The 13,056-nt window shown below is 40.8% G+C and overlaps 1 protein-coding gene across 6 annotated transcripts in view; it reads right to left on the reverse strand.

The window, feature by feature from the left end:
• zbtb40 (zinc finger and BTB domain containing 40) overlaps window positions 1-13,056 on the reverse strand; it is a 132,365-nt gene that overhangs the window by 48,942 nt on the left and 70,367 nt on the right. For all 6 annotated transcript variants that reach the window (XR_011883393.1, XR_011883392.1, XM_072245433.1 and 3 more), the window contains exons 12-14: window positions 7,720-7,926; window positions 5,409-5,573; window positions 1,363-1,577 (exon numbers count right to left, since the gene is read on the reverse strand). Coding sequence is in view for 4 of the 6 variants with exons in the window: in XM_072245433.1 (XP_072101534.1) it covers window positions 1,363-1,577; window positions 5,409-5,573; window positions 7,720-7,926 (587 nt within the window). In the remaining 2 variants the exon portion in view is untranslated. The remainder of the gene's footprint in view (window positions 1-1,362; window positions 1,578-5,408; window positions 5,574-7,719; window positions 7,927-13,056) is intronic.

Below are 13,056 nucleotides of genomic sequence, written 5' to 3' on the forward strand. Positions count from 1 at the left end.
CTAAACAAGATAAGCACCCATGGAATTACGGGGAAGTTACATACGTGGGTAGAGCATTGGCTGGTTGGCAGGAAACAGAGAGTGGGAATAAAGGGATCCTATTCTGGTTGTCTGCTGGTAACCAGTGGTGTTCCATAGGGGTCCATGTTGGGGCTGCTTCTTTTTACGTTGTACATCAACGATTTGGATTATGGAATAGATGGCTTTGTGGTTCAGTTTGCTGATGATACAAAGATAGGTGGAGGGGCCTGTAGTGCTGAGGAAACAGAGTCTGAAGAGAGACTTGGATAGATTGGGAGAATGGGCAAAGAAGTGGCAAATGAAAAACAATGTTGGAAAGTGTATGGTTATGCACTTTGGCAGAAGAAATAAACGGGCAGACTATTATTTAAATGGGGAGAGAATTCAAAGTTCTGAGATGCAACGGGACTTGTGAGTCCTCGTGCAGGATACCCTCCAGGTTGAGTCGGTGGTGAAGAAGGCAAATGAAATGTTGGCATTCATTTCTAGAGGAATAGAGTAGAGCAGCAGGGATGTGATGTTCAGGCTCTATCAGGCGCTGGTGAGACCTCACTTGGAGTACTGTGCGCAGTTTTGGGCCCCTTTTTTACGAAAAGATGTGCTGACGTTGGAGAGGGTTCAGAGAAGATTCACTAGAATGATTCCAGGAATGAGAGGGTTAACATATGAGGAACGTTTGACTGCTCTTGGACTGCACTCCGTGGAGTTTAGAAGAATGAGGGGGGGACTTCAGAAACATTTTGAATGTTGAAAGGCATGGACACAGTGGATGTGGCAAAGTTGTTTCCCATGGTGGGGGAGTCCAGAATGAGAGGGCATGACTTAAGGATTGAAGGGCCCCCATTCAGAACAGAGGTGTGAAGAAATTTTTTTAGTCAGAGGGTGGTGAATCTGTGGAATTTGTTGCCACGGGCAGCAGTGGAGGTCAAGTCATTGGGTGTATTTAAGGCAGAGATTGATAGGTATCTGAGTAGCCAGGGCATCAAAGGTTATGGTGAGAAGGCGGGGGAGTGGGACTAAACGGGAGAATGGATGAGCTCATGGTAAAATGGCAGAGCAGACTCGATGGGCTGAATGGCCGACTTCTGCTCCTTTGTCTTATGGTCTTACTGGCAGCTATTTTAATATCTTAATCTGAGGGAAACTGATGAAAGCAATTTGGACTAAGTAAGAAAAATGTGGAACAAAGCAATTTTATATTGTCAATCATAATTCAATTCATTTTAAATATTTATTATCTATAGTAACTTCAAAGCCACCGTTGTAAAACAATAAACAAGTACATTAGTTTGGATAACAGCTCAATGTCTGGTTTTGAGAATTTGCATCCAACACTCTTACCTGATAAGCCTTGTCACAAATTTCACAGTTATATGGCTTTCCACCAACATGTGTGACCATGTGTCTTTCCAGAAGTGATGGTGCACTGAAATTCTTGCCACAAACATCGCAGGGATTGTACTCAGGAGGATGGATTTTCTGGATGTGGTTCTTGTGGTCTTCTAGAGATGGAAAACTCATCCGGCACTTTTGACAGTCATATGGGTCTTCAATATCTGCACAGAGAAGTAAATATTATTCAGCTGCAGAAGTTAATTGTCCACATGAAAAAGGTAGTACCTTCTCATTTTAGAAATAACTTGCACACTCTGTGTTAAAGAAGTTGCTTAAAAGACACTAAGTTGAAGAGATAGCATCTCAATTTGATATTATGTAGATTAGTAGTTGAGCATTTAATCAGTCATTATTATTATTAGCATATTGTTTTTACCTCTTATGCAAGTTGTTTCAACATTATTGATTCTGCTTGTCAGCATACAATATCCATGTAATTACAATAACAAAGCACATTTATTCCAAGACACTTTTTTTCAAAAGGAAAGCCTTGCTTTGCTGATGGATTCACACAAAATCAGCAAAATATACAATACTCAAAATGATTGAAACAAGAGATCATCTGTCCAATCCTATGTAGATGTTTCCAATAGCAATAGTGCAAATCTGAAGGAAGACTGGGGGAAAAAACATCGTGCCTCTACCCTTTTAGTGTCATGCTTCATTAAACAATTTCCACACACTTTTCCACAGACACCTTCATCAAAAGCATGTGTTTACTCATAAGCTGTCTCCATTCCATCACAGTGACCTTCAGAAATGAATTCTGTAAAGCTTTTTTTTGAAAAGCAAAATTGGAACAAATCTTTGTGACTACTTTTGGCCATGACTACTGAGGCACCATTTGAAACCAAATCTGTATTTACTTCATCACCAGATAAATTTTACAGAGGGGCTTCTTAGGATGAAAGAATAATAAAGTGTCAACACCAGACTGTTAAAACAACTGAATTTTCCCTAATTTCCTGAATTCCAAATCCAGATGGGAAAAGTAGTCAAAGTCAAAAATTAGCTGCTCAACTGTCACCTTTTAGATTGATAATGTACAGCCCACTTGGTGGCATCACTGGATTGCAGAGCTGATGTCACTAACTCTAATTCACTATCACTTCTGATTAGTCTTATTTATTGTCAGATGGACAAAAATATTCTGAAATGAAATAGACTAAAACCACTGTCCACAGTTCTCAGCAGCTAATCTCTTCATGGTTATCAATGGATCCGAACCTAGAGACATCTAGTCAGAGCCTTACAGTTTATATAAAATGACTTGAATGAACAAACCAAAAGACTGACTGGTAAGTTTACTAATAATGTAAAGATAGGTAAAGAAATAAGTCCTGCTGAAGGTTACAAAGAGATATGGATAGGTTATGCAAGCAAGTAAGGATCTGGCAAATGGAGTATAATGCGGGGAAAAGTGAAATTGTACATTTAGTCAGAAAACAAACATTTAAAGGGGAAATGAAGAGAGTCCTGGGAGTCCTACCGAGGAAGACTCTTATGTGAGTTGTATGAGAATGCAGTAAGTAATTGGGAAAGCTAAAAAAATGTTACTATTTATTAAAAGAGCAATTGAATGCAAAGTGAAGAGTTGAAGAAGCCACATCTCTTAAGTATATTAAAAATTAATTAAACATTCTAATATAGCTGAAACTTTACAAATCTAGTATTTGGATTGTTTAGTGAAGAAAGGATGAACAGCTCAGTCATATCTGCAATATTTCAGAGTAGAAGCTGATTTGATTGAAATATATATTGCCCTGAGAAATCTTGACAGGGTGGAAATATAGAGAGAATTTAGAACCGGCATTACTGTTGAAAAAAATAAGGGTTCACTCATTTAAGTTTGTGATGACGTTTTTTTTTAAACTCTAAAATAACTGAGTTTTTGAATCTCTCAAATATTTGCAGAAGCTGTGCCTTTAAATATTTTTACACCAAGTTGAAAGCTACTTGATAAATAAGAGGTGAACGTTTACCATACAGAGACAGGAATGCAAAATTAAGATTACAAGCACACCGTCTCAATAAATGGTGGAGGAGGCTTCAGGGCCTGAGCAGTCTGTTTGCTATTTCAGATTGACTACTTGTGCAATGAAGCATTTCCTGCTTTTGAAAGCCCCAGCCACATCATACAGCAGAGAAACGGGCTCTCCAGACCAGCTACTCCACATCACCCAAGGTGCCCGTCCAAGTCAGTCCCATTTGCCTGTGTTTACTATCTCAAAATTACTATTCAAATGCTCGCTTGGTTAGCCTCACCTTACATCCTCTTAACTCCTGACTTTGTTTTCAGTGTCTTAACTCTCAGTTAGGTCCCATTCACCTTTATTGAATTGAATTGACTTTATTTCTTACATCCTTCACATACACGAGTAAAAATCTTTACGTTACGTCTCCATCTAAATGTGCAATCATAATAATTTATAAGAATTTATAATAAATAGAACAGTCAATGTAAGATAGAAATACACTCAAATCAGTGTAAGTTAATCAGTCTGACGGGCTTGTGGAAGAACCTGTCCCGGAGCCTGTTGGTCCTGGCTTTTATGCTGTGGTACTGGTTCCCGGATGGTAGCAGCTGGAATAGATTGTGGTTGGGGTGGCTCGGGTCCCCAATTATCCTCGGGCCCTTTTCTCACACCTGTCCTTGTAAATGTCCTGAATCATGGGAAGTTCACAACTACAGATGTGCTGGGTTGCCTGCACCACTCTCTGCAGAATCCTGCGATGAAGAGAGGTACAGTTCCCATACCAGGCAGTGTTGTAGCCAGTCAGGATGCTCTCAATTGTGCCCCTATAGGAAGTTCTAAGGATTTGGGGGCCCATACCAAACTTTCTCAACCATCTGAGGTGAAAGAGGTACTGTTGTGCCTTTTTCACCACACAGCTAGTGTGAACAGACCACGTGAAGTCCTCGGTAACGTGGATGCCAAGGAACTTAAAGCAGTTTACCCTCTCAACCCCAGATCCATTGATGTCAATAGGGGTTAGCCTGTCTCCATTCTTCCTGTAATCCACAACCAGCTGCTCTGTTCTTGTGACATTGAGGGAGAGGTTGTTTTCTTGACACCACTGTGTCAGAGAGATGACTTCTTCCCTGTAGACAACTTCGTTATTGTTTGAGATTAGGCCAATCAATGTAGCGTCTTCGGCAAATTTAACGAGCAGATTACAGCTGTGGGTGGCAACACAGTCATGGGTATACGGAGTAAAGGAGGGGACTTAGTACACAGCCCTGAGAGGCTCCTGTGTGAGAGTAAAAGGGGTGGAGGTGAGGAAGCCCACTCTTACCACCTACCGGCAATCTGACAGGAAGTCTAGGATCCAGCTGCACAAGGCAGAATCAAGGCAGAGGTGTCTGAGTTTCTTGTCAGGCCTGGATGGAATACCTTTACCTTATGCTCACTAACATACATTGACTCTCACTCCAGAACTACACTGACTTTACCATCCTGTTATTATATTCAAACTTTATTCTTGTTCTTGGCCTTTCTGACTTTTGTAACCTCTTACAATCTTCCAAGATTATGAAACCAAGTGTTTATCACTCCAGTCTTTTCACATGTCCAAGTACTAAGCTCTACTATTCCTTCTCAATAATTATTTTCCTTGCTTCCTCTTTAAAATATATAGACATACTTTTGTGCATCTGTCCAAAGATCCAGATTGCACATTTCCCATCAGCACCAGATTCTGCAGCCCCAGCACTTTTCAACTAATCCATAGTCCTTCATTTTTTAACAAATTTAGTCAATTGCTGCTAGCAACTAATTATACATTGCTTGATTAACCCCTTCAGTAAAGTTTCTTTCTGTCTGATAGTATCTTTCAGATTTTGTGAAATCCAAGGTCATTTTGCTTTATTGTTATATTGCTTAATGCTGCAGATGAGAAATCAGGAAGTGAATCAACGTGTATTAGTCTTCAAACACCAGTTAATGCAGAATATGTCTGGAATGTTTTCTCCCTGCGACATTGATACTCACTGTGAAAGGAACGCAGGTGCATTGACAACCCATTGGCCTGGCTGAATCCTTTGCCACATTCCCGGCAGACATATGGCTTGTCCCCAGTATGTGTCCGTACATGGCGGGTCAATTCAATTGACTGTGCAAATACTGCATCACAGTACTGACATGCATACATTTTTCCTATTGAAACACAGAAATCCATGAGATTAGGTGCTAAATAACGATAAAGAACTCCAAATTTGACTGTTCCTGCCATTATGATAGCCTAGTGCTTTCTCAGTGTTAAGTTGGGGACAACTTTTTATTGCATTCAAAGAAGATGCTGAGAGAAACCACAAGATTTGGGTGATTTGTCAAAGCAGCCATTGTCAGTTGCATCGATGCCCACCATCAATGTGCCAGCAAGGTTGAACACTTGGGCCCACGCCCCAGCCCTGACAAACCACCCCATTCATTCCAGACTCCAAAGCAGACTTCTTACAGCAAGACCCATGCTGTTGTGTGAATCAGGTCATTGGACAGAAGAAATGGTAGATAGGAACCTGCCACTTTATTTACAAAGTATCACAAATAAGCTGACAGACACCCTTTTGGAGCATAGGTCTGCCTGGCCCAGCACAACATAACACTTTAAGTGCTAAAGGAAAATTCAAGACTATTTAAACAAATCCATATTTACAATGACAACATAATCAGAAATGCATTCCATATCTGATGCTACAATGTAATGACCCCTTTCTGCTGATTCAATTTGCACACTCATTCCACAGAAGGCATCCAGAGAACCAGTCAAGGGAAGAATGTCCTCGTCCGAAGGTCCCCATCCCTTTTCGGTTCAGTTGATGTTGTGTACTTGGATTTTCAGAAGGCCTTTGACAAGCTGCCACACATGACACTGCTTACAAGCGACGAGCCACGTTATCACAGGAAGAATTCCAACATGTATAAAGCAATGGCTGATTGGCAGGAGAAAAAGAGTGGAAATAAAGGGAGCCTTTTCTGGTTGGATGACAGTGACTAGTGGTGTTCCACAGGGGTCTGTGGTGGGACCAATCTTTCTGTGTTATATGTCCATGATTTGGATGATGGAATTGATGACTTTGTTACAAAGTTTGCAGACAATACAAAGGTAGGTGGAGGGACAGTAATTTTGAGGAAGTAGAGGGACTACAGAAGGACTTAGATTAAGAGAATGGGAAAAGAAGTGGTAGCTGGTATACAGTGTCAGGCAGTGTATGGCCATGCACTTTGGTATAAGAAATGAAAGGGTTGACTATTTCCTAAGTGGAGAGAAAATACAAAAAGCTGAGGCCAAAACAACTTTGGAGTCCTTGTGCAGGTTTCCCTAAAAGTTAACTTACAGGTTGTGTTTATTGTAAGAAAGGCATATGCGATGCTAGCGTTCATTTCAAGAGGACTAGGATATAAAAGCGAGGATGTAATGTTAAGACTTTACAAAGCACTGGCGAGGCCTTACTTGGGAGTATTGTGAGCAGTTTTAGGCTGTTTATGTGCTGAAACTGGAGAGGGTTCAAAGGAGGTGCACGAAAATGATCCCAGGATTGAATGGCTAATCATATAAAGAGTGTTTAGTGGCTCTGGGCCTGTATTCACTAGAATTCAGAAGAATGAAAGGTGATCTCATTGAAACCTATCGGATGGTGAAAGGCCTTGATAGAGTGGATGTAGAGAGGATGTTTCCTGTGGTGGGAGAGTCCAGACCAGAGGACACAGCCTCAGAATAGAGAGGCGCCCTTTTAGAATGGAGATGAGGAGGAATTTCTTTAGCCAGAGAGTGGTGAATCTGTGGAATTCTTTGCCACAGGTAGCTGTGTAGGCCAAGATTGATCAGGGCATGAAGGGATACAGGGAGAAGGCAAAAGATTGGGGCTGAGAGGAAAATTGGATCATGTAAATTGGAAAATGGCGCAGCAGACTCAATCAGCCAAATGGCCTAATCTCTTCCTATATCTTATGGTCTTTTAATATCATGGGATATATGTTGTAACTTTAAGATCTGTCTTGTCATATCATACATCCTCTTATTCATTAACCTAAATAGTTAATGAGAGCCCTTCATCTTTAGGGACATTTAGGATGACTTGTCTTCTACCGAATATTTTCACTAATCCCTCCCACTGTTCAGTTTTCCTATCAACCACTCAGAAACCAGCAAGGATTTTCAGTCTTGATCCAGAATAACATCCCGTATATTTTACTCCAATTCCTTGTGGAAGTGCCTTGACTTGCACTCAGGACTGCTTAAAAACAACAGCACAGAAACCCTTCAGTAAAGTGTTAGAGACAAGTTCTATCAATCTCATACCTTCTGAATGTTTTTTCTTCATGTGATAGGCCAAAGCTGCAGCCTGCATAAATGTCATGTCACAATGTTTGCAGAAGAATGGCTTCTCTCCAGTGTGGAGTCTCATGTGATTCTTCAGCGTGGAATTTGCTGCAAATTTTGCCCCACAGTCATTACAAGAGAAAGGCTTCTCATCGAAGTGATCAGAGCGCTTATGATATTGCATTCCTGCAGAAGATGATGAAATGTGAAATACAAAGCTTGACATATTTAATATATAAGATAAAACAGGCTAGGGACAATCTAAACAAGAGAGAATCTGCAGATGCTGGAAATCCAAGCAACACACTCAAAATACTGGAGGAACTCAGCAGGCCATGCAGCACCTATGGAAAAAAAGCACAGTTGACGTTTTGGGCCGAGATCCTTTGGCAGGACTCCAAAATGTCGGCCCAAAACTTTGACTGTACACTATTTCCTATAGATGCTGCCCAGCCTGCTGAGCTTCTCCAGCATTTTGTGTGTGTTGGGATCAATCATGTTGTCTATGAGGCAAAGCATCAGTGTACAGAACGTAACTGGATTTGGAAATGCCTGAAAGCAGCTCTTCAAGGTTTGATAGCCTACTAATTATTGTAATGGTCATCAGGAGTTAAAATTCTGCATCAAAATGTGGAACTATTTTTAAAAACTGGCAAACTTGTCAGACTGGCATTTGAGTATAATAAGGAAAGCTGAGATAAGTTATAAATGTTTTGTTGAAGAAGAGAAGTTGCAGCCACTGAGCCAGCCAATAATACATCACACTGTTAATTTTTCATTGATTGTTAAAGTAGGATGGTAAAAAGTTCCCAATCACTATCATCATAGGGAATACAGATTAACAGTATTATTCCCACGGGTTATTTAGTATTTTCTTACACCTGCTCTCCCTCAGATTGTCAATGGAATACATTTGCCTTCAGTAACCCACTAGGGTCCTGCCAAGTTCAACCATCCCTTCATTTACTTCCCTGTATTGAGCTAATCACTCTATTGTGCATGAACAAAAGCAGTGAACAGGCAGCACGTAGGCCCTCTGTTGGTTAGGGTCGGCCTTGGATGTTGCAACCCAACTGTCTATCTGATATGCACGACAGTTTGACATGGAGAGCAGGCTCCCCCTTTCCACGTGCTGATGATTCCAAACGAATGGCACAGGCCAATGGTTTTGCACGAGCAGCATCACAGGAGTCGCCAGTCAGTACTGAACTCCAAAGCAGTACTGCCTTAGTGATTTTTCCTCAGGGTTTACTTTCAAAGATGTCCCCATGAGTCTGCATCATGGCAGTGAAGGTTTGAGATCAGAGTTTTCCTTCTCCAAGATGCGCTGACAACCATTGCTGATGAGTCCTATCTGCCCAAAGCTACTGGTTTTAAGCTATGGGTCGACCTTCACTAATCCGGCACCATTGGGACCTGAGGAGTGCTGGATTAGTGAAAATGCCGAATTACAGAAGGATATTATGCATATTCAGTGCCTGATTATTAAAGGAACCGGATTACAGGTAGTCGGATCAGTGAAGGTCAACCTGTACCAGTAACCCACCTTTGTCACTTCTCCTGTCAGTATAAATGGTTCTGCTGGCCACACGTGAAGGCCAGGAGCTGGACTTGGTAATCAGAGGCCATTTGAGTTGCATGCTATTGGGAGCATTTAATAGATAATGGGAGCTTACATTCATTACCAACCCAGCTATAATATCATGAAGGAACAGACAATATTATTAGAGATAAATAATGATTAATTTCTGAAATCATTTGTCCAAGAATTACTAATGCCACCAAAAGGCAATTTGACTGTACTTCAAAGATATTTCACTGGCTATGATCTATTTATAAACATCCTGGATCTGAAAGATACAATATTAATAGAAGTTCTTTATGAATAGGTCTCATGAAGTTCTTTCAAAAATCTGTGTAACTGTGAGGAAGGTAAAGTGAAGAATTTAGAGAAGATGCCCAGAACTCCACTGGAACAGATTTTAGTAATGAACAAAATCAATTACATTCCAAAGAAATTGCTTAGAATGGAATTGCAAAGGAATTAAGCATCAGAACTAGTGGTCTGTTATGCTGACCATGTCCTGACGAAGGGTCTCGGCCTGAAACGTCGACTGCACCTCTTCCTAAAGATGCTGCCTGGCCTGCTGCGTTCACCAGCAACTTTGATGTGTGTTGCTTGAATTTCCAGCATCTGCAGAATTCCTGTTGTTTGCGTTTAAAATGACCTATTCTTACTCGTTTACATTCTTTAACTAATTTTCCAACTACACTAATAAACTCTTCCAACACGTATGGCAATATGCGACTTTCCACATCATACAGCAGGCAAACAATGGTTTATTAATCATTACAGAAGGGCTTTCTGATGCTTCCTGCTCCCTCCCCTCTCCTTTCCCCTTTTTGCCGACTGTGATTCTCCTCTCCATGCCCCCTTCCCACTCTCAGTCCACAATAGAGAACTATATCAGAATCAGGTTTATCATAACTCATGACTTGAAATGAAATTTTTGTTTGCAGTAGTACAGTGCAAAACATAACATTACAATACTATGCTAGAAGTCTTTGGCACCCTAGCTATAGAGCTATGCCTAAGACTTTTGCACAGTACTGTACTTTCCGATACATTTGACCTCCTAAAGTGCAACACTCCACACTTGCCCAAATTAAACTCCATCTACAATTTCTCTGCCCAAATTTCCAAGGTGTACAAGTCGCAGCATCCTTAGACAATCTTCTGCACCGTTCACAATTCTATCAGCTTTTATGTTATGAATCAGCTAACCTACATTTTCGCCAACATCAGAGGTCTCAGCACTGATCCTCAGAAACAACCCTGGTCACAGATCTCCAGTCACAATAACTTTCCTCCACCCCGACAGTCTTCTACAGTGGTCAAGCCAATTTTGAATCCAATGAACACACAATGCTTACTTGGGGCCAGCACGGTAGCATGACATCTTTCAGTATCAGCAACCCAGATTCAATTCTATTGCTGTCTGTAAGGAGTTTGTGCGTTCTCCCAGTAATCGTGTGCATTTCCTCTGGTTTCCTCCCACAATCCAAAGACCTGCCAGTTGGTCATTGTAAATTGTCCCCTGAGTAGGGTAGGGTTAAATCGAGGTTGCTGGGCAGCATGGTTCAAAGGACTGAAAGGGCCGATTCCTTACTGTATTCCAGTAAATAAACTCTTCAGCTATTTCTTATTGCTATAATTTCTTCTACCTCATCCATTTATAGGACTTGTGATCAGCTTTGTAGCTCTTTTTTTGCATAATTTTAAGAGGATCTGACAAGCTGTTACATTTATTTCCTGCTTACACTTCTAAACTGATGTTTTGTATTCTTTAGGAAAAGTCCCTCTTTTAGTTAAGTACTACCCTTAATCCCCATTTAGCCTTGGCTAAACCTGTTTCCAATGGAGATTTTATTTCTCAATGCATAGCAGATATTCTACGAATAATTCAATATTTATTTTCAAGATCATCACTGATGATCCACCAGCATGCCCTTAATCCAAGTTTCCAATCTACTTTAATCAAACAGATCCAACCATAAAACCCTAACCCTAACCATAACCCTAACTGGTTTTAAAGTCAGACTGGGGTTTCAGGCTTAAATATATTACTCTCAATTCTAAGGCCTCCATAAGGCTCCATATCTTCCTTAAAAGGATCTCTGGAACAAGATTACTTTCATCCTAATTATTAAAATCTAATAGCACAAACAGGCCTAATCTTTTGATAGCTTATCAAAACATACCTTCAAAAACTATTGATTCACCCAATCTAAATAAACGTTGAAATCTCGCACCATTATTGTATTAGCATTTCAAACGTACAATAGTAACACACCCCAATAAGTAATCACCATATAATATTTGATCAAAAACCCCCATTGTAGATTTGACCTTTCAGTTATTGGGGTTACCTACACTGGCTCTGTTCAAGTACCTCTCTCAAAATCAATACTGACATGTATTTAATATTTCAGTAATATGTGAGTAATATTGTAAATATATTGTTTGATTAAGCATGCTTTGTTAACAAAATTCATAATGGGTTATAAGAAGTATAATGACATACATCATTATGCTGCCATGTCATATGTAAGTGCGTTACTTAAAAAAAGGGAAGAAAAATATTACAGTACACAAATATCCTGGCTCCTGTGTTTTTCTTTCAATGAGCTTCTGGAATTACAAAACATAACAGTGGCAACGAGGAAGTTTTAAAACAAGCCCAGACGATTACCGGGTGATAATAATAATAATTTTTTTTAAAAAGACAGACTCGTTTGATTGCACAATAGATAACTGGATGATGGATCTCATCTCGAGAAGGTCTGACCTGTACAAAAAGGACAGGCCGCACCTGAACCGGAAAGGGACCAATATCCTGGCGGACAGGTTTGCTAGAGCTGTTGGGGAGGGTTTAAACTAGTTTGGCAGGGCGGTGGGAATCAGAATGGGAGTGCAGAGATTAGGGTAGAAGGACAAGGGCATGATGCTATGTGTTCTGAGTTGGTGAGGAAGGACAGGCAGGGGACAAAACATAAATGTAGCCAGTTAGAGGGGTTGAAATGTGTCTATTTCAATGCTAGGAGTATTAGGAATAAAGGGGATGAACTTAGAGCATGGATCAATACATGGAACTATGATGTTGTGGCCGTTACTGAAACTTGGCTGGAAGAAGGGCAGAATTGGCTGATGCAGATACCGGGGTTTAGGTGCTTTAAAAGGAATAGGGGGAGTAGCATCACTGGTCAGGGATAGTATCATGGTTATAGAAAGGGAGGACACTGCAGAGGGAGTGTCCACTGAGTCTGTGTGGGCGGAAGTCCGAAATAGGAAGGGATCAATCACTGTGCTGCAAGTAGTCTATCGACCCCCAAATAGCCCTCGGGACACAGAGGAACAGACAAGCAGGCAGATTTTAGAATGGCGCATGAAATACAGGGTTGTAGTTATGGGTGACATCAATTTCCCTCATATTGACCGGCACCTCCTGACTGCAAGGGGGATAGATGGGGCTGAATTTGTCAGGTGGGTTCAAGAAGGATTCCTGACACAGTATATCGACTGGCAGATGAGAGGAGAGGCCATACTGGATCTAGTTCTGGGTAATGAACTTGGTCAGGTGGCAGACCTCTTGGTGGGGGAGCATTTTGGTGAGAATGACCACAACTCCCTTAGCTTCAGCATAGCTATGGAAAAGGATAAAAACAGAAAAAAATAGGAAAGTGTTTAACTGGGGAAGAGCTAACTATGAAGGGATGAGGCAGGAACTAGCGAGAGTAAATTGGAAACAGATGTTC

Source organism: Mobula birostris, chromosome 27 (assembly GCF_030028105.1).
Source record: "Mobula birostris isolate sMobBir1 chromosome 27, sMobBir1.hap1, whole genome shotgun sequence".
NCBI lineage: Eukaryota > Metazoa > Chordata > Chondrichthyes > Myliobatiformes > Myliobatidae > Mobula > Mobula birostris.